Raw genomic sequence first — 24,363 nt, forward strand, 5'->3', positions numbered from 1 at the left:
TCTTCTTTCTTTTTATAAAAGCAGTTTTCCTAATTTATATGCGCAATAACAATCAATTCCAAACTTTTTTATTTAATTATTAGAAGAATGTGACAATTAAAATAATAAATAAAAAACTTAAAACTAATTTATATTTTACTGGGTGATAAACTAAGTACAAAAACAATCAATGTTAATACCTACATATTTTTTTTCTTCCTATTAATAATATAATATCATTGTTTTGTTAAAAATCTGTATACCTTATTTTAGTCCATTCTATATTCTTACAGAAGTACAGTAGTTATTAACTTTGCTCATAAATAAGTGTATCTAAATATCCCAAAATCACCTCCATGTATTGAAATCTCAAGTTTTTATTAATATTGATTATTCTTGTTCTAAGATATACACACATATATATACATATATTGTTATATATGCATACGACCGTATGTATGTATGTATATATATGTTTGTATGTGTTTGTGTACAGTATTTAATTTATTTATTTTCTAAATATCCAGTGTAGAAAAATATTTTGTTAAAGAACACGTATCAATAATCGGATCGTTACGTGAGAATCTTAGAATTAGATTCTACGTTACGAACGGAAAAACTAATGCGACTGCGTTGATATATGTTCATTTTTTATACGATGCACATATCTCATTAACAGTTACCGTTACAAACAACTTTAATTGATAATTAACATTTAACAGCGGTATATACAAAAATCGTATTACTTAATACTATTGTAATTACACTCTATCGTACTCGCGCATTCGTAAATATATATAATATATACTAATCAAACAATTACAATTGAATTAAACGTATTTCAATTCTTACGTAATTACAGTGATATATTTGTTTCTCGAAGACACTGAAATACCAAAGTATAAGTGTCGCTTGTCGTCACCAAAATCATTACCAAAGATGCATCATTGTTCGGTGGTAAAACGTGCGGATATACTATTCCAACTACTTTGAGATAATTTGAAATCAATTTACCAAGCGAAATAAAAAATAAGAGTTACCATCAAAGTTTGTAGCATACAATGGTTCGACCTAAGTATATATATCCTCTCCATCGGCTTAAGCGTCACCTCCCCGAAAAAATCTATAACAGCTCGTTTGCCATCATTGTATCACAGTAATCTAGAAATATATAAGTCTAGCATCTTCTGGATTCTGTTCTACCGGACAATACGGACACTTCAGTCTAAAAAGGAAAGTTGAATTTCATTTGTTTACCCTTTACCGCTACACCAATTATTTGGAAGAAAAAAAAAAGAAAAAAAAGCGTACTTGTTTGCGTTGGTAAGTTTATTTAATGCGTCTCTCGAAATAACGTGTCCACAGACTAGTTTCATTGGTGGATTGTTCTCTGTGCTCTGTTGCCTTAGAATCGGGCATGCAAAAACCGAATGATAACGACCTTCTTTGCCTAGGTCTATCTCGATCTACATGAAAAATATTACTATTAAATGATGCACTTACCCTTTTCTAGTTGTCTGTATAATAGCTACCACTTACCGGTAGTTCGTCTTTTCCATTCCAAACGGTGTTTACTTGTCTCTGTTGCATGACTTGCTTAATATTTAAAAGTGTTGGTAATGCTGTACAGCCCGCATTAATGCTACAACATAATGTCATAAATGTACTTTCATTTTTGACTATTACCAAATAGTAGCACCTACTGATATAAAGAATCATGAAAAGACATACCACACCGAAAGAGGACTATCCACGCTTAAGCCAAACAACGTGCAGGCTTCTCTTGTGAATACATCGTGAATATCTAACCATAACGTAGGATCTAATAAATGACTATAAGGAGATGACTGTATTCCGTTTGGCAGATAAAGTAACGTGCCCATTAATGCTTGGACTTCTTTCCCGTGACGTCCCACGTATTGCGTGAGATTTTGTCGAGCGTACGTAATTGCTTCAGTTTGTTTACTCGGACCTTGTTGAATTAGTCTTATAAACTGTAACCTGTGCAGTTTGAATTCTAGAGAGGAATTCTGCGGATAATATTTAACAATCAGACAAATTTCACAATAATATTATCTGAATAGTGATAATGTACAACAATAAATATACTTGTGCTAGAAGCGCTTCTCTATGTGTTTTAGCCCATTCAAGTGCTGGTTCCAGATTCCTTTGTTTCAAGCAATCCAATATGTAATTTAATTCTGTAAATGGCTCCTTTGTCCCTTCATCCGTTTTTATTCCAGCTTCCTATAATATAATACAATAACAAAATCCATTGCAACACTTATTATCCCTCTATCGATCGAATGGATTACAAATATGTATACAATGAAACTCACCATTGCTAATTCTGTCGCAATATCCAACATACCATGACGGTAAAAATGTTGACATATAACTTGATTCAGAAGATGTGATTTTTCTGGACCCGAGAAAACATCCTCTCTACTCGTACTTGCAAAATCAGCTGTAAAGTTTCTGTCGATGGCTTTGCCCACTTTTGAAACGGAACCGTGTAACTCTCTGTGTTCTGTTGTTAAACAATGCACGGTCTCACAAACTTTCTTCATTGCTTCTTTCAATATTTGCACTTGGCCTGGTGTCAATTCATGATCGGATGGTGCTGAAAAAAAATGGATTTCGTTATTTTTACACAAGATAACAAATGTACACCAAGTAAGTTCTCTCAGAGGACCGAAATAGCGACAATAAAAAAAAATCGTACGAAAGAAAGATCTTGAATGATCGATACAATGGTTACGGGAGGTTAGAATTGGACATTTCCATACAATGCGAAAAAGAAAGGCTTGAATGAATTTTAGGTTAAATTTTTCTGCATCAACACGTAGATACTTTGTATACAAGAGTCCTGATCTTCTATATCTGGTGCTATTATTTCACATTCACTGACACCATCGTAATTTCTGAATCGTTTTATTCTTTTTTTATCGATGTCAACGAGACACAACATTGTATGTAACGAGAGAGTTTTCAACATACCTTCTGCGAATTCCTTTTTTAATGATTCAATGTGATTTATCAGATCTTGCAACACCGTCTCCGCGTGTTCATTTACCACGCCAAATTTCAATAAAATCTTGTCAACTTCACGTTCAACAGCATTACAGGCCTCCATTATTGTTTTTCTTGAGGATAACGCGTCACTACTTGTCACTTTTGCTTTACGCACGAGTCACACATGTGTACTTGTGTGCGACACACGCTCAACCATAAAAACAGACGCACGCGCGCACACGCGTTAATTTATAAACGTATAAAATATCGATTGTTTATAAACTAATCATACAATACTCTTAACATTAAAATTAACATAAATATTTCTGGTTCAAAGCAAGGAACAAGTGAAGGGAATAACATTAATAACTAAAATATATTTTGAAAAATAATATTTAACGAACCCTTATCTAAACAATTTTTATTAACATCTATATTATTGATACTGCTGTTGTTATTACCATTATTATATCACTTTTATGCAATATACATACCCCTTTAATATGATGGCATTACATTAATACGTTTTATACTAAATGAGAATATACAATTGAAATGTATTTAACTATGACCAGTATGATAATATTTAATGTACATTTCAGTAATTTCTGATCTAAATATTAGACGTTCATTGGAATAATACAACAATTCTAATTATACAGATTTTTTTAAAGACAATTTAATACATTCTTGGCAAACATATTGTTCCTTTTACTTTTTTAAACCTCTTTTTCAAATTCAACGTTGCTCTGTAACAAATATATTCGTTTACATAACAGCAATTATTATGATGATTAATATAATAATTATTGTAATAAGAAAATTACCCATTCACGCGCCATCATAAGAATCGTGTTATTGGATAGCTTAGGTCCGATTAAAGGATTCATCTGTGCCATGTAGCAACATAACCAGCTATGAAAATAAATTATAAGCTGTACAGTGATCTGATTGGAAATCTAGTTATTACTTAATACTTGTGTCAACTTACAATAACCAACATGTAAACGCTGTCAGCATTAGCATAACCTGAAGGATCCTAGAAGAAAAGACATGGGTAGACTTAAGATATTAAACTATTGAATTCCAATGACAATAATTTAATAATATCGATAATATATGACAATACATATTATATTTGAAATAAAAAGACACATGTCAATTTTGACAGCATACATACCCGCGATTGGTACCTTTTGGGACGAAAATGGGCAAGACGATACCTACTATTCCCCAAAGTATCGTAAATATTAACACTGGTATCAACGACGCTCCCATTGTTCTTTATATTAAACAATTTGTATCAGCTATAAGTATGGGCAGATCCCACAAGCAATCCAATTTACTAATGTAAGTGTAAGTCACGTGAATATATCGAAGTATTCGATTGATCATAAGTCGTTCTCCGAAACGAGATTTGCGAGTTACGATAAATCGCGTACACAATATGCAACCTACTGACAATCGAAATTAAATCAGGATCGACTAAGGAACATTTTTTTATTAATGAAAATTTTACAAATTTTAAAATTCGCATAAAAGTAACTTAAAATAGAACTAGATACGTGTAAAAAATGTTCATCCACTCACTCATTCGTTCACTAACTCTCCCTTCCTTTCTGGAAAAATATATTTTTTCAGTTATTTTTAATAAAAATCATCGTAGACAGTTTAATCGAACAATCGAATATTCGTTTTCTGATCGATATATCGAAATTTCAAATTCAATGAAGATCCATGCGGTTCTTCACCAAAATAACTTGTAGCTACAAATTTTTAATCGCCAAATAATCGTTCTTGCGTTAGTTCAGTACTATTACTTAATCGTTGAGCGCCAGCATAACCTTTTGATATATCCACCATCGATGGACCGTCTCCGCCACCGATCGTTGAACACTGGTCCATTTTACCAGTAGCTATTTCAGGCTGAGTTTTAATGCATTCGGTCAAAGACTCTGTCAAACGTCTAACAGACTTCTTATCCACTCCGTCAACGATTGTATCATGTTGCGTTTTTACCATGTGATGCGATTTCGACGAAGTCGCGGACAAAGTTGTACAAGAAGTTACGAATCTTTCTAGAATACCTGGCAGAGTTTCACAATGTCAAAAATTAGAATTAAAATATCTCATTCCTACAACTACAGTATCTTTGCAATCACGTGCATATTACCTGTTAGATCCATGCTCTCTTCAGACAAACATGTATCATCCTGAGAACTGATACTATCCCTACTGAAAAGGTGTTGTCTAATGGTACTTAAATTTCGAGTTTTTGATTTGACATCGTTCGAAGAAGAACGATCGATGAAGTCATTTTTATGGGGTGTTTTATACATCACCGAGCGTTCTGTGCGCATCTCGCGTCCTTTTTTTATGTAAGGAATCAAACACGATAGATTCAATTCCGTTCTAGAAACACTATTCGCAGTTTGTATAGATAATGGTGATTTGCAACTGCTCACTAGAACAACAGCGAAGAGAGAGTAAAAGAAATGCACAGGTATGAATCAGTGATATACTGATTACTTATGGAATATTATCCTTACCTGTATAAGGTGTTCTTACATAAGTCAAAGGTTTTTGGTAAAGATTGTTGGGCGATCCGTACATAGTAATTGCTAATTTGTTACTCATATCTAAAAAATACGGAAATTATATGGGAATATGTTTGTACTAGAAATAATGGTCAGCAATTAGAATGAAAATAACGCACCATGAATAGTATCACCCTGTCCTTTACTGTGTTTTTCATAACTTGTATTCATTAACATTGTACTATTCATAATGGCAACTAAAACGGGTTGCAACCTTTTCACTACATTCAAAATCAGTTCGCATCGCTTGATCACCCGTAGTTGCTGTGGTTCTGTAGCGTTCTCCGTTAGAAGACTTTTCGAAGCAGCATCAGCCTCGAATATCGCTTCGAAATATAAAAACGATTACAAGATTTTACTTAACAGGAGAAGAAATTCAAGGCTTTATCAAATATTTACCAGCTTTTAATTCTCTGACCATCATTATCGTTTGCCTTTCGACGATGTCACTTCCAATATCATTTATAGTGGTGCTAATCTGGCGAGAGAGCGACAAAGATCTGAGAACAACAATCTGTACCTGTGCCTGAGTGACAGGTTTTCTAGTATCCAGACAGTTCGACATTACCGAAATACGGTCTTGAAGATCATCCAAGACTACCTAAATGTAAATTACGTTTATACTTCTTAGTGTGATTATTGGACTACAGATGAACATATTATAATATTTAACAGTTTATTGTGCAGAACCTGACAATAAGCAGCTGAATCCATAATCAGATTGATCGCATCTTGTAATCTGTTAATTTCCAATTGCCATTGCGCGGTTAACAGTTTCACATTTGTTCGCATTTCTTTGCTCTCTGGATGCAGATAAAATGTAGTAATGGCGGAGATTAATTCGGTTTCTAATGATTCAAGACTTGCCAGACAATTTCGTATTTGATTGATCCCTAGAATAATATAGTGTGGATGGAAATAGTAAATAGATGTAAACATGGATTGGACATCAATATAATAAGAATTAACTCACGATTTCTATCTTTACAAGATGCGATAGCAAACAGTCCGATTTGCATGGATTTGTCTATAACCTGATCGAAATCTTCTATAGCATTGGACAAATCGTTCTTAGATCGTTTCTTAGCGCATAGAGAGTTGCCACAGATTGTAACAAGCTTTCTTAAAGTGTGAAAAGGATCGCTGAACACTTCCATGACAAGATTCAATACAGATACATTAATTTTATGCTCTAATCGATAAAGCGCGTCGCATAAGCTGTTCGTGAACAAATTATTTAGAGCTGTATCGGATGATTCGAACGTTAATTGGTATTTCAAGTTCTCGTATTCCGATATAATGGACTGGCAGGTCCCAGTTATCGCTTTAAAATTACAGGGCTTGCAGACCTGCGCGATTGCCATCGCGTACGAGAATACATCTTCTATTCGAAACCATAACTCTTTGCATTCCAGTATTTGATCTTGCTGTGATTTATTCGGCATCTCCGATAAAATATCCAATACTAAGTCCATTCTAAATGCAAAGTGAAGAAAGTTTAATGTAATTCTTTTGAAAGTTAATTGGTTACATCGATCAATCAAATTACCTATAAACAAAGTGATTTTCCCGTTCGGACGTTTCATCATCAAGTAATGGATCTGACATGTCCAATATTTCTATTATCATCTTCAAACAAAAACAGAGTCTTTCACAGACATATTTCTTGCAATTCTATGCGGACGAAAGCATAAACATCTCATTAGAGTAAGCTTTTATGTGCTCTTAAAAGGTAGGGAGAAGCACAAAGATAAAATATTTAATTACATAGATCGGTGCGTTCAACCGATGCTGTTCATGCACTAACTGTACTAGTAACTTAAATGCTGTGCACAACTGACACAAGTATAGTATGATCTTTTCCGCTGATGACTGATACACTAAACTCTTCCTGTATATTTGTAAGGGTCCAAGTAATTCCAAAATGGAAGTGCCTAATTCCTAAATGAGGCAAAATATTTAAGGTATTTTCAAGTGGAGGAGTAGAACCAGCGTGTCCATGAAAAATACAATACCTTTATATTCTGTAAATGTTCAATTTCATTGGCTTGACCCATTTCCTTGATGTAGTCCAGACAATCCATCAATCTTTGTTTCAGTGGCAAACATTCTAGTTTCTCTAAAGCTTCCAGAGTTAACTTAAATTTAGCCAGTACGGTAGATAATATTTGATTAGCCATTTGCTTGTCTATATGTTCGATCTGCAAATAATTTCTTAATTAAAATTAAAGAGAAATCAGATCACATAATGTTTTAACGTACAGACTCGTTCATATATTCCAGTGAACAGAACTCTTCGACAATACTAGTAATCTTCGATTCCATTTCTTCATAATCGTTAATATCGTCCTTTAGTAGGGCTTCAAATTTTTCTCCTACATGCTCCAACTGTTCGAAGAGAGCTGATTTGTTTGTTGTAGAATCATTTTCATGGTGAGGGTTATTATTTATTAGCTCCTTCAATTTATTTACCTAAAATATAAAATGTATGTTAAAAAATGATACACTTATCACGAAAATTGAATAACGCGGGAACGTAAAAAAAATGTATATATGTATGTGTTTGTTACTTGTTCTTCTATGGGCATTAATATTCTTTTAATTTCCTTTGTCTTCACAGGCATTTTTAAGCTTTCCGTTTTCTAAATAATGAACACGATGAAGTAAATCCCACAACTTTTGGTTGTTTATAAACAACATGAAAGTAGTAATCGATTGATTTTTAATCGGTCATTATAACAATAGAATTCGGAATCCGTTGATGTTTTGAAGCGTTGCGGTTCTGCCACAATTCATACAAAATAATGCGTGCGATATGCTCATTGTAATTTCCTTTATTACGTGATGTATATGTTTTAATAAAGGAATTGATATCGCTAGGCATATCTGTTTGCATAGAAATCCTGACCATTTCTCTGAAACCACTTTCCTTGAAATTCCACGAGCAATTTAATTGTCTCCTCGTTTCGTACAAGTTGTCCATACTGACTCGTATATGCCATTCAAGCATGCGTTTTTTACGCGTGAACATGTATGGGATACGGTAAAGAACAGTTTGATCATATCGACGGTAGAATAAGTCATTTGTAAGCGATCCGTTTTACCAGTTGCACGACATAATTAATTTTCGGTCAGAACATGGAATGCAGCAGAATTAACATTGTAAGTAGCTCAATAACAATATTATACTAACATTTTTGTATGCACATTACTCAAAGGAAAAACACGTGTTCGTGATAAAGCACGAAATTAAGATATTTTTGAAGACATGTATCTTCCCTGTACCTGCATACGTAACTTTACATACGTGATCGGTGGTTCGTTGTTTGATAAAATTTTCTTACACACCGCCTGTTTGTAATTTCGTGATATCTTCGTATTATTAATAAATTATTATAATTTAGGAACATTCTGAATCCTGCTAAATATGTTTAATAATTGCATCTTCAAGTATTGATTGATAATTTTGTGAATACTATACGGGTTATGTAATTTAATCGAATTTCTGCGACCGGCACCGAATTCTTTGTCAATTTAAATCAGTAATTATTAATTGACGTGAAGGTATTTTGGAATATATTTTTCATCTTACTTTTCATATATTATTAATGAAAACATACATACCACAGAGAGAGAGAAAGAGAGAGAAAAAGATGGATATGTATTATACAATTTTTTTGTTATTGTTTTTTTCGCTTCCAGATTTAAAGAACAAAGTCGAAATTGACAACTGTCAATACATGATTGACTTTCCATTTTATGAACAGAGCCTCAGGATATTGTAATCTTGTTCCCAGAATAAAACAATTTATATTATCAAAACCATGGTTAAATATTATGAGAACACTACAGTATTTCAATTTAACTGGAGTCAAGTTGCGCAAGGATTTTGGTATAGATATCCAAATCCTAACAGGTACGTATTAAGTTTATAAAGTATTTGTCATAGATTACTGATCAATTTCCGAGATGAAAGATTAAGTTTAAATTCTTTTCTCAGTGCCCATGTATTGACTGAGGACACTATATCGAGAAAAGTAGAGAATGGCATACTACATACTACCAGGTTATTGACAAAGACTAACAGAGTACCTAAATGGGGAGAGAGATTCGTTAGCAAAAATGTTGTAAAAATTATTGAGGAGAGTACTGTGGATCCAAAGACAAAAACTCTGACAACGTATACAAGAAATCTAGGTTACACTAAAGTCATGGTAAGTCGATGGTAAATATCATACTGCAAGGGTTTTGAAGTTGACATTGGCTGTAATATTTTTGTTTCACAGAGTATCATTGAAAAGGTCGTTTATAGGGTTTGCGAAGAAAATCCTAATTATACCGTCGCAAAGAGATCAGCTTGGATTGATAGCCAAGTGTTTGGTTTCAGTAGGGCTATTCAAGTATTTGGATTGGATAGATTTAAAAAGAATTGTACGCTGATGTACAATGGCTTCAATTATGTTCTAGCGCATATGTTTCCACATACAGCGCAACATATGAATCCAACACTTTCTCAAATGGGGTTTGCCCATCTAGTAAGCACAACATCCATATTGAAAGTATAATTGCTAAAACATACGCTTTGATGTTTTCATGTTTCTAAAATGATTAAAAGGGATATAAACTGTATTGTAGTAATTAGTATGTGCTTTTGCAACTGTATTTGTTTTTTTTTTTTTTTAATAATTCAGCATATGCCAAGTACATTCCTACTTCTGTCACAGGTGGATGAAGTGACTGGAATAAGGACCAATCTCGCAGAAGACTTTCAACATTCGTTGCAGGGTAAAGCAGAAAAGGTTAAGGATGCCGCGAAGAAGGCAACTGATTTAGCGAAGAAAAAGGCTGGAACAATTTACCGTGCATACCAATCAGAACAATCGTAAAAGAATGGACATCGTTGACGTGAACAACGTACGATCGAAAGTATTTTGATGAACAGAAACAAAATATAAACAATAGAAAAACCAATATAGTTACAAAACAACGGAAAGATAAGTCTCGCAAATCGATCTGATGAGAACCTGACTCGATACGATGAAATTGTTGCTGATCGTTTGATTCTACTTATATTCGGCTGATTAACTTTCAATTGTTATTTGCAAAAACCAACGAGAGAAAGAAATTTTTCGTTAAACAATTCTACTACGATAGTTCTGTACAACTTTATTAATTATTTTATCATTCCTGCTAACTGCCATTTGATTTTTAATCTTTAAGATTCGTACACACGATGTACTTGCGATAAAAGATTTTAAACGCACGAAAGCATATTTTTTACGATAACGTTGATCGTTGATGATATTAATTACTTACTGTCGTGTTTGAAGCGAATATTGTTTCATCGTATGGTTTGAAAGGTTGCTTTTTGATTCAGATATATATTTTCCTTTGATAACATTTTAGAGGATTAAGAAAGAGAAAAGAGAAATTAAATATGTATATTATCCTGTAAAAAATTTACATGTTGGAGCAAATATAGCTGAAAGCTTGAATGAATTTGAGGCACTTGAATAAAATGATCAGTCTCGTTGAAAACGAAATTGGTAATATGTGCATATGTGCGTGTATATGTTGTATTAAGCATTTTCCTTATGACAATTCAAATATCTGATAAGCATCTATTTGTGTAAATTTTGTGTATGCATGCACACATTCACGCGTACACGCACACACGTGTAAAGTTAAACTATCCCGCGTGTACGTGTAGCAAAGGAAATTGTATAAATTATAGTTAGAAATGGTCTAGGGTAATCGTAATTTAAAGTTTATCTTTAACTAGAATTATAAATCATGCAAATATTACGTAGGCAGACAAATGTAACGACGTATATAAATATACTTACATCACAAAGATATAATTGTCTCATATATTATACATTTGCACGCCCGTCCTGTATGATTCACTTTATAAAGTACGAAAAGCGGAATTTCCAGATTCATTCCCGATCCAGTATGCATATCCATACGAGCAAAAAAACTTTGCTTTTCCTTATACATTCAGAAGCGCGGCGAGGTGGGAGAAATCAGATAAATTTGTGATTGAACAATATATTAGCTGTAAGAGAAGTGAAACAAGATTGCGTGAAATTGGTATTTTATTTTCCTCATTTTTAAATGTATACTGTGTTTGTAGGAAGCACAGTGTTATTGACCAGCTGGAAAAATCCAGTCTATTTACACGGGGATTCTTAAAGTTGATCAATGATTCCCGTACGACCGGTTGGCGGTTGCATACCACTTGCCAGCCGACCTCTCGAGTCATTCGCGTCAGCTATAAAAGTATGCGGACGAGTCGATCCGTTCAGTATATCTCGCTGCTTTAGCGAACTGTGCGGAAGAGAAGAAGCAAGAGTGAACGTGCGCGTGTGAGAGAAGAGAGAGAGAGAGCAAACAAGGAGAATAATCAAAGAAAATGATATTCTTTTACATAGCATTAGGTGAGTACCACACAAGTATCGTATGGATGATCGATTAATATACATTTTGTTAATGAGAGCAAATATGTTGTAGTCACAAGTATTGTATCGACCACGAGCGTGATCGCTTTTCCACAGGTAAGTAAAGCTTTGTTAGAATGTTTCGTACGATTCAGCTGATTCATTGCTGCTCGATTATTTGAAGGATGCTGCTGGACCTCAAACAGCATCCACTCTGTTCAGTGTAGACGGTTTCGTTTTTAATGGAACAGCAAATAGACCTACAAACATACCATTCGAAGTTTCAACGAACAGACCAACAGACAGACCAGAGCCACTAACTGATTCGACGACCACTGTGTCATCCACTACTACCGATCGTAATTTTACCTTGTGCCTTTGGGCATGTCCGGTGAGTTAGCACGATTCATTTATTCCCTTCTTCTTTTCCCATTCCCTTACATATTATATATTATATTATATATTGTTCATCAAGTGAATTATTTTTGAGATTTTGTTGAAATTGCAAAATGTTGTATGGATGCGTCATACGGAATGATTAGAAATCGTGACATTTTCAGAGAACGCCCGAGTACAATCCTGTTTGTGGATCGGATAACAATACCTATGATAGCCCAGGGCAATTAAGTTGCGCAGGGAATTGTGGAAAACGTAAGAAACCGACATTATATATATATTAATTTCGCATCTAGTATCCAATTTAATACTGATCTGCTAATGAAATGCGATCGTTGTTTGTTACAGCCATTACATTGAAATACTATGGCCAATGCTCGACTGCAAGAATAAGAGGATAATATTGCTATGTTGACTAACGTATTTCGCTGAGCAATATTGCGAATATACGATTCACTTGAGAAGACTGTCTTAGCGCATACTTTTATACATATGTACATGTAATCTAAAATTCGCTTGACTTTATCGCAGCTTTATCCTTAATACAAGTTTTGATCGATAATAATTGTTTCTCCATTTTTGTTTCTTCCCTTCTCTCCCTATGATCAACTGAATTTGAGAAATCGATGGGAAGTACGCGGACGACGCGAATAGAATTAATGGAAATGGGGAAGAATGACGATTGCGAGGGAAAATAGTGCATTCGGATTAATTGAGAGACGAAGAGGAAGCATTGTGATCGGCCCATCTGACTCTTCGCGCGATATCAAAGTTTCCTCCGTGTATACCATAGAGATGTCTAGCGAGAACGTTTGCTCTGTCCTCTTCCGCTCTTATGGCCGTTCGCTTGTATTGCGCGACGACCATCAGGCAGCCAACGATTAGCGCGATTTGAATGATCAGCCAGAAAATCAACAGGCTCAAAGCTAAACTGGCGTCCACGCAAAACAGCCCGTCCACAGAGTCTGAGAAGAAGAAAAGCATTGGATGTACATGAGTGAAATTTAAAGGGTGCATGCAATTTGAGATTTGTTGTGTATATAAGAAATATGAGATCCGAGGTGTGCATCGAAGTAAATTGCTAATAGTTACATATATCTTGAAAGCTGCATGTGTCGTAATGCAAATATCAATGTGTACGGAGTCTTTCAGATGGAACAAAATGAGAAGAACGATACGCAAGACTTACTGCCTCCTGTGATTAACACGGTATCTGGAGACGGTTTTTCCCTTGACGATAAACGATCAGCCGACGATACGACGGAATTCTGAACGATTATGGAGAGCTGTAGTGGTAATTCGTCGGGTGTCTCTCCTAAAGACGTTCCATGTGTTCTATTCTGTGACGTATTTCCGTTTTCAATGGCCCGTTTCTTTTTCCCGTAAGAAGGTTTATCGCCATTGCAGATCATCTAAAATGTATGACTCAGCCAACGATGAAATGTACATATACGTATGTGATAAAAAGAATTAATTCATTCTAACTTACTGGCATACACTTTTCCAAGCAGAATCGTACCAGTACGTTGAATCGAACTAACTGACTATCCGGGAATTTGAAGGCAGTGAAGGTTGCTATTAGAGAACGACCGTCCTGTGGATCTTTTGCGAGAGGGGGGAAAGTAGTTGGATCGGTGGGACAACCGACTTCGTCTAGCAGTAAATAGGAAGCATCGCCAGAAGCGCTGCTCGCTACAAGGTGTCCAGCAGTGATATCGTAAGGACCTGTAACCCCGTAACGGCAGCGATAAATAGAGATATGGATAGAGGCAGAGATAAAGGCAGATGTATATACAAAAATAGAGACAGAGATAGAGATAGAGATAGGGACGCAGATATAAATAGAATCAGGAATGGAGAAGATGTTCTATTTACCGTCCGGTGGTGTCAATTGAATCTTTAGTGTGAGCTTTTGACCCAAATGGGTCACCACCGCGTCTCTTGAATTCTCATCCAAGATTCTCATGGTAACCATCGGAACTTGCGAGGACGCGTTTACGATAGTCGAGGAGATCGGCGGCACTCCTGCGCTAAAAGATACAGAGAATAAATAGAAGAGTCTTCTACGATTCTATAGCTCGTGGAAATGAATTCTCACTTTGGATCGAGGAAGCTGAAACTCGAGTGGACAGTGACGTTCCTTGGCTCTGGAGGTTCGCGATCGGTTAACGAGCATCCTACCCTAATCGCTTGATCGCCAAGCCGTTGAACGATCGGATTAAACTGTACGATGATTGTCGCCCAGACCAATGGCCGCGTGCTACAAAAATTGGTTATTGTTCTTTATCACACACCTAACAATGAAATTGAGTACATAAAATTCACTTTGATAAAAGAAGGCTAATGGATTACCGATTTTGATCGTCGACGGAAAAGGCAGGGTTCAAGCCACAGGGAAGTTTGCCTTCGCGAATCTTGTCAGCGGATGGGATAGGCAACGTCAGCACTGTTTTATTACGACCTGTCCCTTGAACGCTACAGGTGTCTGAATACCCATTCGAGTAGATCCGACCGTAGAAACGGTCGCTGGTCATGAATTCGACCGTCATCGCTGAGTCGTTGCAGCGTACCTTCACTGACAACGAAACAGGTGCGATTTCTCTTTGATCCAGCGGGTCTAGTGATGTCAATACTCACGATCCAAACATGGTTCCCGTTCTCTGTAAATCGCGTTCGTCGCGTCGATCAATGAGCTGACTCCGAGGCTGCTGGTGTCCTCCGAGTGCAATAGACAGATAGGTTCACCGGATCTGGACATGTCTACTGTGTATCCTCGGCAGATGAATCCATCTACGCTTAGATCACACCTGTTTTCGCACTGTAATTGATACCGTTTCGTTGTACAAGAGAAATCCAGTCCGAAGAGAAATAATAGGATTGTGACACACCTGTTTCTCGTCTAGATTGGTCAGCGCCACTTCCGAGTATGGCAGTGAAACGTTTCGATATTCCGCGTATGAGCAGTATTCTCGTTTAGCTGAAACGGGAGAGAGTGAAGCCAGACAAATTGTATCCTTTTAACTTTTCTTTTCAATTTTTACTCACACAGGTTTCGACATTGATCTCGAAGATATTCGTCCCTGTACATTGACGCCCTGTACGCCCCTGGCCTGGTTCCTCGTTCGTGCAGCGACAGAGAGCATCGTCCGATAGTGTCGTCGGATGAGAGCGGTTTGGACGTTCGGAATTGCGCTGACTCGCAGCTTTTTCCTAAAATACGGGAACAGTAATTATACTGTTTGCATCAAGGACTTTTATACGATGAAGTCAATTGGAAATTAAAGAGTAAGCGATAGTCAGCATACTTGTCTCTATGCATTTTTCGTAACATTGATTCCTCGTGATCGGATTGGACAGATGAAAGGCGCTGGAATCGATGAACACCGCGCCGGGGCTCCTTTCCACCTGCCAGAGCCTACGTCGGGCGCAGCCCGCCGGAACTAGCCGGAAGCAAAGGTCGTTTCGGTTGAACAGCCATTCGACGTTTTTCATCGAACCTTCTTACCTTTTACGCACACTTTATGGTAGAACGTTGAGTTCGCTTCGGGCACCAGCTCGTCGTCCTCTGTCTGGACGCTGTAGCAAACGCTTCGACCGAAGTCTACCACGAACGCGGTGCAGTTCGCACGTTCGCACCTGAAATACAAACAACGGTGTTAATTAGCGAAACTGATCCCTCTCGTTCGTTGCAGCACATCCTAGTTCTTAGCCTCTTGCCTACCTTTCGAAGCAAGGTTTCGTTATTCCGTTCGAGTTGATCGCGCTAAAGAGAATCGTGTGCGAGCTGACGGACTCTGGTTTAACGCCAGCAATTTTCTCCCAACCGGTATGCCTGCAGCTGTCCTCTACAACCAGAGACAAATCAGTCGGTAGGTTAAACGCTTAGTACGTGGACCGCCCTCTACAGGGACAGATTTTTACCCGTTTTTCCCAGAAATCCGCATATCGCTATCCCCACGAGGAAGCGAGCTATCATCGTCATGTTCGCCGCTCGTTTGCGGATGACACGCGCAAGCGCGCGATCGGTCCTCGCGTGCCGATACCGTGCCAAGGATATCCGCGAGCGTTGCCTCGCGCAGCCGATTATTCGCGGCTGTACACGACGATTAACCAAATCGCCTTACGCAACCACCTCCTACGACTTAGTAAAACGTTGTCTAATCGACAGATTGCTGGTAGAACTAGTTATTTACCGGCCAACCGAATCTGTTTTTGCGTTTCAAAGGAAGTCAAGCGAGCACAAGCTGAGCGGAACAGCGTAAAAACGTTAGTTAATTAACAATGTTCGTCGATAACGATATGTTAATTTCAGGTCGCTGACTAATTTTTCATGTTTTTCCGAAATGCACGCGACTTGAGTCATCGAAGAGGCAGAGCAAGGACGAACCACTGATATCGTTGGCGATTAGCGCGATAGAGCGGTGGCTGGCTACCGGTTCGGTCTTGTGGCTTTCTTGCGACGACGATGTCGGCTGGTACGTGTTCGTGAGGGACGTGCCGCCTCTGAGGAGGACGCGAGGTAAACGTGCGAACGAATTGCAATTTTGCGGACAACTGACGCGCGCGACCACAGGTGCGTACGCGTTCACCTGTGTCGTCGCGAAAAAAGGCGAATAGATTCGAATTAATGCGTGTGTGTCCGCGCCCGCGCCCCATGGCCCCCGAATAATCGTCGCATGGTGTAACGCCATGCAACGCGTACACATGTGCGCTCCGGCGAACCGGACGTCCCGTGAATTACGAGCCACGTACATGTATTCCGAACAATTCTACTTTCGTCCATTCTACTTGCGATTCTCACGCATATCGAGTAGCGCATTTGACCGTTTCGTTCGAGCTTTCTCGATTCGAAGACGCAGGAGGCTTCGCTGAGCGCATTCGCGAGCATTTACAAGTATTACGCGTGCCCTGATTACCATTCGCATACATAGAACACACATTTAGATCAATCTCAACGACTACATAACTGCTTCTTGAGAGAATAATATTCCAGGTCAGCTAAAACAACAGGTTCGCGTTAATAAAGTGGCTTCAAGGTAACCGGAATTGAAGACGCGCGTAGAAACTTGAAACGACATCCTCGCATCAAGCAACGGACAGATTCGCATTGGTAAAGTCGTTTCAAGTTACTTGAGTTCAAATGAAGCGGATTCAAGCGACTTGCCCGATTCGAACGACGCCTATCGTTCTCAATTTCGCAGTCTCGCAGTTTTAAAGCGATCGAAAACACCGAAACTGATACCGATATCGAGGCAATCAAACGCACAACAAAGTATCTGCAATGGATGTTTCGCGTTTCGCGGTATCGCTGTATAAATCTGGTACGTGCGCGCAACCCTTCGCAGCCATGAACGACAAAGGCTCGGCCTTGTGAATGCTCGCAAACCTATGACTCTCGGCATAACACGGCTCGTCCCAGTGCATCGATGGTTATCTCGATTGGTCGCGAATATTTCCGGTGTAACTAGCCGTGAGGCAACGTTACACGCGTTCGAAGATCGAGCTTAATCGTGGCGCGAACGATCACGAAGCAAGTAGAAACGGGGTGTGCACGCGATGTACAACGATGCACCGCGATGACGTGACGCTCGATTAGAACCGTCCTTCGACTTATGTAACAGTGATTCGACGGCGGCTACGCGTCGTTCTTCTAACAGACGGCGTACAATGCCTAATGGGGACGACGCCCGAAGGTTGCACGTTGATAAGAGATCAGCGAACCGATTCGGATTCAAGCGGATCATCCTTTTCGACGACAACCTGCTTACGCTTGCAGTAGTGCGGTCGTTGTAATGAATTGTCTAGCCGTTTCGAATGGTTGTACATGTTAACAGAACGAACAATGACTAGCATTTTACCGTACGCTCACTCTTAACATTTATGTTAATACTGGCTACGTGATATAAATATTGTATTTATGTATACTTTCAGTGTTCATGAGAAGTAGAAAGTTACTAGTTCAATTAGATTACGCTTCAATTAGAATATGTTTACGTACAAACGATTTGTATAAAATACTGTATAGCCGTATTGGACGACAGGAGATATAGGACATAAAATAAATTAAAAAACAAGTAAACATTAAGTATCTATATCATAACGCATTCGTGCTTATATTACTATAACTGTAGTAAAAATGCCAACGTTATGTTCTCGCTAAACGATCCTATTCTATACAAAGAGTAGTTACAAAATACAGTTCGTACCCGCATCCTAATTTCTCTCGTTCTCTTCCGTTGCGCGAGGTTTTCACAAGACCAGTGAAATGTAAGGGAAAATGTGGGAGATGCGATAATAAGAATTCTAGGACTGTAACGTGTCTGATGATATGGAAAACATCATTGAACAACAGTTGAGTAATAGAACAACCAATGGTTGTAGAACGTTGATAGTGATAATACCTAGCAGAAACTTAAACGCTCCAGTTGTCTAAGAACGTTTATTTTGTTCTTCAAGCATACTACTGCAATGTATTAGATACTTTGATCTTAATAAAATTAAGAGCCGACATAACCCAGTAACTCCAAAGCATTGTACAGGATATCGATACGGTTGATTAAAGAGCTCAGGAAAGTTGGCAATAAATGCGTACTGTTAATATTATCTAGAATTTGATGGAGCCAGGGAAGCCCTTCAGAGACTAAAAACTGCTCTAACAATTGCACTGTTTCGTTCGCCACTCCTCTTATTTGTCCACTAGTAGCGTTGATCGGAGTTTCGATAAGGTATGTCAGGTTTGACGGTAGTAGTTGTCGCAAGTTACTTGGTATTAATCCTAACAGATCTCTTCGACGTCGGCTAGAGTTATTTGTCGGGGCCGCCAGTGAGCACAACTGATCGATCGTCGAATCGATGTTTTGGACCAGCGGTTCGATAGTCAGTCCCAGTGTATTGATTACATTCTCTATGAAGTTGAGTACTTGGCTCCTGATAAGATTCAATATATCTTCCGGCCCAGTGATGATTCCTTTCTCAACATTACTGAGAATACCACGTATGGAAAACGGCTGCACCGTTGTCGAGCTTGTGACACTGCTTTGAGTACTCCCAGCTGAAATTTAACCAAGATGGTAGTTAAATCAGATGCAAGACGGAAATCCTTTAGTAACAATAAAGTACCTTAAATTTCATAAAAATAATAGAATGCGACCACGTTGAGAAATACTCGGAGTGGCATAATATATTCTGATTTGAAGCGTTTAAAAAATAATGGAAAGCCGCTTGTAAGGTACATACTTTGATTACGTATCGTACTAGCTGTTACACCGTGGAACATACCACATATGAGCGTCGACAGGAGCAGGATCGTCAGAGTATTCATCGTGTGAGCCATGCGACCTGGATCGCGATCGTTACCAAACTTACACTCCGCTTTCGGTTGTGGATCGGCTACTACCCTTTATCGGGCCCCCGTTCATGACGGAACTGTCATTTTTTCGTTATCGATGTTAATTTATAGCCTTGCACTTTGCGTGCAGTGTAACAATGCACCATTTTATGGAAAATTGCTCTGGACGAATATTTCGCTTGTGTGTAAACCCGCTAATTTTTCCTTTTATCGCGCATAATCGCTGCTTATCATTGCCTGCTAGTCACCTCTCAGCCCATCAGCCTCGGATGAGTCAGAGTGACGTAGAAATAACAATTTAGAATATCCACGTAATCGTATATATAATTTATTTATTTATCTATTTTTAATAAAAAGAGTTTAATGTATAGTTCCCATTCGTTTCAAGTACCTTCCATTATCGCTTTCTGTCTTTTTTTACTTCTGTGACTCACTGAGCGAAAAGAATCATCGACCGACTCGCTCTCCTCTTTCCATAAGGTGCACTATACATGGAAAGAATATTCTATTGACCAATCTCATTTTCGATTCTTATTCGTTGAAATTAAATACGAAGACGACGTCGATCGCAAGCAGCCTTCTGTTTGCAGATCTTGGTAAATATGCAGCTCGGTAACAAGGAGCAGCACGCGAATGCTACGAAAGGTTGAAGGAGATTCTGGCGCCTGGAGTTACGTTGCGGGTTACAGCTCCGATCTATGATGGTTTTCGATTCGCATCGCGATCGATTTTCTGGTAACTTTGTTGTGCTTTCATCGACGACACGGACTAGGCAACTATCGCGTAGGAGGAACAGAGATTATCTTTCGCGCTTGTTTCATCTGATTTTATTGGTTGGTAGGGCGGGCATTATCGTACTTGGTTATTCTCCAGCCCCAATCCGCGGATGGTCCCGCCATTTCCGATTTCTCTAAACAGATGGTAGAGTCTGACGGTTCTTGGGACGCAGAGTCGCGAAGCAGTCGCGTGACGACAAGTAACGAATCGTTACGACAGAAATCCACCGTCGAAAGGCATGCTTTGCTGGGAATTTCACGTGACGTTGTTGCTGTCGTGTTTTTCAAGAAGTGCATGGTTGATTGCCGTACCCGTCGCGGTGGCTGAACCTGTTTTAATAAGGCCGCTCTACGTTTACAAGAATTTGATCAAGGGTGTTCATGATTACTTCAACAATACTTGCGTGTTACTTTTCCATGGCTTGCCGAACGCGGTCGAAACGGAAGGTCAGTGAATGATATCAATCTCAGTTTGGCAATTAAAAATCAGCGTTTCAAAGAGAAAATGGTGAAGCTGATAGTGATAACGAAATAGTAAAATACAAGTCAATACCTTACGCGTGATATCAATTATTTTTAGGATTGGAAGAAATGGACCGATTACTGTCGCTTCAAAGGTACATGAGTGGCTCCCTGAGTGTTCGAACAGCGATCATGGATTTCCATACGTTCAAAACTCGGGTTGGTAAACGAGTTCCATCGGAACGACCATTCAAGATTCAAAAATTACTCAATCGCCGTTCACGCGTCTCATTTCAGATAGGAAAGACTTACCACCACATCAAGAGGCCCTTGTTCGTGCTGCTCAATGACCGGGACGAAATCAAAGAGCAATTTGCTTTGGTGAGCATTCTAAAAGGAGGAATGAGATATGAAACACTGTGAAATTGTCAAGGATTCGAAACGAAACAGGTTTCTACATGGATCGCGATGGCTTACCCGACGTGGTTGGTGTTTCTGAAGGACGACACCAGATTCGAGGATTTTCTGTCGAATGTCTATGTGCCGTTCGACTGTGTTCTACTGGTAGCTCAGAGAGACTCGACAGGAACTGGAGAAGTGGTCAGGGACGTGTATCGGATCAACAAAGAGGATGATCTAAGATCGATGAGATTCGGCGCGTGGAATGCATCGCGTGGATTTCTAGGGCCACGACTTGGACTTTATCAACGCAGGCACGACCTGTATGGACGCAACATAAAAGTGGTCTCCATTCACGTGAGTTATCATCGCAGTATTTACGTCAGATATAGGAATAAAATAGAGGCAAAGTCCAATTTCATTATAGGATCCTCCAGTCTCTCAGATTCTTCGCGACGAGGCCAGCCAGGCGTTTGGTATCAGTGGTTTCTTCGGCGAGGTGATACAACTGTTGCAAGAAGGGATGAACTGCACGTCAGTGTAACACGACCACGGCGATGATGACGATAATGACGGTTAAGAAATGAGCGCTGTACCTCTCGATCTATGCGTTATCGTTTTGCTCGGGATCCTCCTGGATCCTCCGCGTTTTCTCCTGCCTATCGCTTTCGATCTCCCGGTCCCGTTCTGCCTTCCTTTTGATGCCACGTTCGCGAATCTCTTTCAACTGCCTGGCCGTTACCTTTCGGAAATATTCCTCCTGATTGGCAGCTGACCTCTCTTCCCACCAGTCTCTCTTCCGACCGTCACCGCTACGTCGACGTCTCTCGCTGTAGAAGCGACGCGAAGACGAGACTGTACCGCGCCACATTACCCTGCTCCTGTACATAAATGCAGCATTAGATGTCCAACAATTCTCGTCGTTTTTTATTGGAGACTTTACGTACGGTGAGGAAATTCCTCTTGGGCTAATTGGGTCCAGGCATTTCGAAGCGAACCCGCGTAACATATCCCCCGCTGATCAAACTGTTCCTCGTGGCAGGAGCCTCGATGTTGGTTCACGTCCTCCTTTTCAGTCGAGTCGAACAAAGACAGACAATAGAACGAAAAATATCGAAAAGAAGAACGAAATCATTCTCGATTTGTGGATAACTTCGCGAGAAAGTTATGACGGAAATGATTTGCACGATTGCGGGTTTTTAGGTTTGTCTACAAGGAGGCTGAGTCCTGGGGAGTGCAGCAGGAAAATGGTACGTGGACAGGTGCCATAGGGATGTTGGTAGAGGGCGAGGCAGACCTCGCAGCTGCTGAACTGATGATGACCTCCACCAGACTAGATGCCGTGAAGTTTACCACTCCTGTTTATACCACAAAGTAAGTAGAATTAGTACAGGAATGTTAATAAAATTGTGACTGTAAAATGAACTCTTTCTCTCCTTTCGTCTTCGACCATTTATTTTGCTTGCACTCAGATGCCGTGTGTATATCAAGAGACCTGATACGACCGCTGTGAAATGGAACGCGTACCTGGCGCCGTTCTCATTCAGCATTTGGAACGCTGTAGCGTTGACGATTGTCGTTGTAGGCTTGACGATAATGGGGATCGACGTGTTCTCCAGAAAATTTGAATCGATTCAAGAAAATTCTATACTCTTCAGATCCAAGTTATTGGAAATTATGTTCCTTGTATTTGGTGTGTTCTGTGGACAAGGTGCGTGATGATGATGAATGTATTCATGGCAATCTAACTCTAATCTAAAATCTGTTAGACACAAAAGGATCTTAATTAAGCTCTATAAATAAATATCTTCAGGTATGCAACAGTCTCCTTTAGATGCAGTACGTATAGTGCATCTGAGCGTCCACTTGACTGCAGTGGTGGTGCTCGCGGCTTACTCTGCTGCGTTGATCAGTTATTTGGCTATCAAGACATTCGTGATGCCATTCAGTACAATGAAGGGTTTGCTAGAGGACGGCACCTATCGATTCGCTGTAGTCGGTGATTCAGCTGATTACACTTTCTTCCAAGTAAAATTTTCCCTCTGTTGTTTTTTAAAAGTACAGTTAACTTAGAATCTCTAACTGTTTAAGCGAATGAAGTCCCTCTCTCGTCAACAGAATACTAGCGATACAGTGCTTTCCGTCATGTTCGAGGAACTGTTGACCAGTGAAACCGATCTACCCATCAATTATCTTGACGGTTTGAACCGTGTCTGTAGGGAATACAAGTACGCGTTCATGACACTGGACAACATGGCAGCTGTGTTGCAAGGTAAACTCGAGTGCGGTCTCGAACCTCTGGACGTGATGATGCAGACCACCATAGCTATGGCTGTGCCCGTCAGTAGTCCATTCCGTGGTATCATCGACACCAAGTGAGTCAATGCGTTTAAGTCTTCCACTTGTACTTCTCATTGTTTTTCTGTGTATTTCTTCTGTTTTAGCATTCTCTTGCTGCGGGACAGCGGAATACTTCAGCGATTGCTTAAAATAGAATGGGCAAGACACGAGTATCGTGTAAGAGCACTTTAATATATTTAACTCTGACCTAATCCAATCTAATTTAATGGCGTGCTACTGAAGAGCACATTGAATGGAAGTTCGTATGGTTAGAGATCTATTTTTTCAGGCGAAAAGCGGGTGGTCCTCGGTAGAACTGGAGGATGCGACACCATTGCTCGTCTTTCTACTTTCAGCTTTTCTGTTCACTGGATTTGTGTTGTTAACCGAACGACTAATAAGTCGAAACCGGGAACAGGTTCATATCAAGCAACCGGCAGTTGTGAAATAATAGCATGTTCGCGAACGTTTTTACTGGAGAACGGAAGAACGTAGGATGAGGAAGGCAAAAGACAAAGGGGCTTACCTAAATTCATTATTTTTCCAAACATTTTTTTGATCCGCAGGAGAATATGGAGAGTCAAAGGAGTGCTATTTAGTTTGGTTCACGA

At 39.1% G+C, this 24,363-nt stretch overlaps 8 protein-coding genes across 14 annotated transcripts; 3 read left to right on the forward strand and 5 right to left on the reverse strand.

Moving 5' to 3' along the window:
* Positions 1–658: 658 nt before the first annotated feature.
* Positions 659–3,172, reverse strand: Sou (required for meiotic nuclear division 5 protein souji). The gene is made up of 7 exons (XM_076902297.1): positions 2,980–3,172; positions 2,319–2,602; positions 2,089–2,226; positions 1,711–2,009; positions 1,519–1,621; positions 1,291–1,445; positions 659–1,204 (listed from the first exon to the last, which is right to left on the reverse strand). The coding sequence occupies exons 1-7, from the start codon at positions 3,113–3,115 to the stop codon at positions 1,141–1,143; spliced, it is 1,179 nt and encodes a 392-aa protein (XP_076758412.1). The 5' UTR covers positions 3,116–3,172; the 3' UTR covers positions 659–1,140.
* Positions 3,173–3,351: 179 nt separating this feature from the next.
* Positions 3,352–4,358, reverse strand: LOC143427831 (V-type proton ATPase subunit e 2). The gene is made up of 4 exons (XM_076902298.1): positions 4,175–4,358; positions 3,986–4,033; positions 3,822–3,909; positions 3,352–3,743 (listed from the first exon to the last, which is right to left on the reverse strand). The coding sequence occupies exons 1-4, from the start codon at positions 4,270–4,272 to the stop codon at positions 3,714–3,716; spliced, it is 264 nt and encodes an 87-aa protein (XP_076758413.1). The 5' UTR covers positions 4,273–4,358; the 3' UTR covers positions 3,352–3,713.
* A 122-nt stretch (positions 4,359–4,480) lies between these two features.
* On the reverse strand, positions 4,481–8,491 carry Spt (Spitting Image). Of its 2 annotated transcripts, XM_076902294.1 has the most exons (12): positions 8,162–8,491; positions 7,854–8,063; positions 7,607–7,792; positions 7,359–7,532; positions 7,141–7,265; positions 6,565–7,067; positions 6,282–6,484; positions 5,991–6,192; positions 5,711–5,917; positions 5,544–5,633; positions 5,168–5,458; positions 4,481–5,081 (listed from the first exon to the last, which is right to left on the reverse strand). In XM_076902294.1, the coding sequence occupies exons 1-12, from the start codon at positions 8,213–8,215 to the stop codon at positions 4,771–4,773; spliced, it is 2,556 nt and encodes an 851-aa protein (XP_076758409.1). In that variant the 5' UTR covers positions 8,216–8,491; the 3' UTR covers positions 4,481–4,770. The 2 variants fall into 2 exon arrangements, with proteins under 2 accessions (XP_076758409.1, XP_076758410.1); XM_076902295.1 differs by lacking the exon at positions 8,162–8,491 and having other exon boundaries at positions 7,858–7,983.
* Positions 8,492–9,346: 855 nt separating this feature from the next.
* On the forward strand, positions 9,347–11,446 carry Prel (preli-like). The gene is made up of 4 exons (XM_076902991.1): positions 9,347–9,507; positions 9,592–9,805; positions 9,878–10,126; positions 10,316–11,446. Exons 1-4 carry the CDS (start codon positions 9,416–9,418, stop codon positions 10,475–10,477), a joined length of 717 nt encoding a protein of 238 aa, XP_076759106.1. The 5' UTR covers positions 9,347–9,415; the 3' UTR covers positions 10,478–11,446.
* Positions 11,447–11,671: 225 nt separating this feature from the next.
* Positions 11,672–16,646, reverse strand: LOC143427997 (uncharacterized). Of its 3 annotated transcripts, none has more exons than XM_076902545.1 (13): positions 16,349–16,646; positions 16,149–16,272; positions 15,933–16,063; positions 15,733–15,867; positions 15,473–15,637; positions 15,316–15,404; positions 15,065–15,245; positions 14,780–15,002; positions 14,526–14,687; positions 14,303–14,457; positions 13,917–14,152; positions 13,617–13,839; positions 11,672–11,865 (listed from the first exon to the last, which is right to left on the reverse strand). In XM_076902545.1, exons 1-13 carry the CDS (start codon positions 16,407–16,409, stop codon positions 11,783–11,785), a joined length of 1,968 nt encoding a protein of 655 aa, XP_076758660.1. In that variant the 5' UTR covers positions 16,410–16,646; the 3' UTR covers positions 11,672–11,782. The 3 variants fall into 3 exon arrangements, with proteins under 3 accessions (XP_076758660.1, XP_076758661.1, XP_076758659.1); XM_076902546.1 differs by having other exon boundaries at positions 11,672–11,921; XM_076902544.1 differs by lacking the exon at positions 11,672–11,865 and adding an exon at positions 12,934–13,392.
* On the forward strand, positions 11,909–12,919 carry LOC143427998 (uncharacterized). The gene is made up of 5 exons (XM_076902547.1): positions 11,909–12,031; positions 12,105–12,148; positions 12,216–12,422; positions 12,592–12,682; positions 12,776–12,919. The coding sequence occupies exons 1-5, from the start codon at positions 12,007–12,009 to the stop codon at positions 12,826–12,828; spliced, it is 420 nt and encodes a 139-aa protein (XP_076758662.1). The 5' UTR covers positions 11,909–12,006; the 3' UTR covers positions 12,829–12,919.
* A 2,201-nt stretch (positions 16,647–18,847) lies between the features above and the next one.
* Positions 18,848–20,088, reverse strand: LOC143427907 (uncharacterized). Of its 2 annotated transcripts, none has more exons than XM_076902412.1 (2): positions 19,664–20,088; positions 18,848–19,478 (listed from the first exon to the last, which is right to left on the reverse strand). In XM_076902412.1, the coding sequence occupies exons 1-2, from the start codon at positions 19,758–19,760 to the stop codon at positions 18,925–18,927; spliced, it is 651 nt and encodes a 216-aa protein (XP_076758527.1). In that variant the 5' UTR covers positions 19,761–20,088; the 3' UTR covers positions 18,848–18,924. The 2 variants fall into 2 exon arrangements, with proteins under 2 accessions (XP_076758527.1, XP_076758528.1); XM_076902413.1 differs by having other exon boundaries at positions 19,706–20,082.
* A 702-nt stretch (positions 20,089–20,790) lies between these two features.
* Positions 20,791–24,302, forward strand: LOC143428357 (glutamate receptor U1). 3 transcript variants are annotated; one of them, XM_076903161.1, is made up of 11 exons: positions 20,791–20,998; positions 21,132–21,232; positions 21,311–21,394; positions 21,464–21,769; positions 21,840–21,946; positions 22,616–22,786; positions 22,885–23,123; positions 23,226–23,440; positions 23,531–23,787; positions 23,857–23,935; positions 24,042–24,302. In XM_076903161.1, the coding sequence occupies exons 1-11, from the start codon at positions 20,791–20,793 to the stop codon at positions 24,201–24,203; spliced, it is 1,929 nt and encodes a 642-aa protein (XP_076759276.1). In that variant the 3' UTR covers positions 24,204–24,302. The 3 variants fall into 3 exon arrangements, with proteins under 3 accessions (XP_076759276.1, XP_076759275.1, XP_076759274.1); XM_076903160.1 differs by lacking the exon at positions 24,042–24,302 and having other exon boundaries at positions 23,513–23,684; positions 23,857–23,928; XM_076903159.1 differs by lacking the exon at positions 24,042–24,302 and having other exon boundaries at positions 23,513–23,922.
* Positions 24,303–24,363: the final 61 nt, after the last annotated feature.

The sequence above is a fragment of the Xylocopa sonorina genome, chromosome 10 (assembly GCF_050948175.1).
Source record: "Xylocopa sonorina isolate GNS202 chromosome 10, iyXylSono1_principal, whole genome shotgun sequence".
Classification (NCBI taxonomy): Eukaryota; Metazoa; Arthropoda; class Insecta; order Hymenoptera; family Apidae; genus Xylocopa; species Xylocopa sonorina.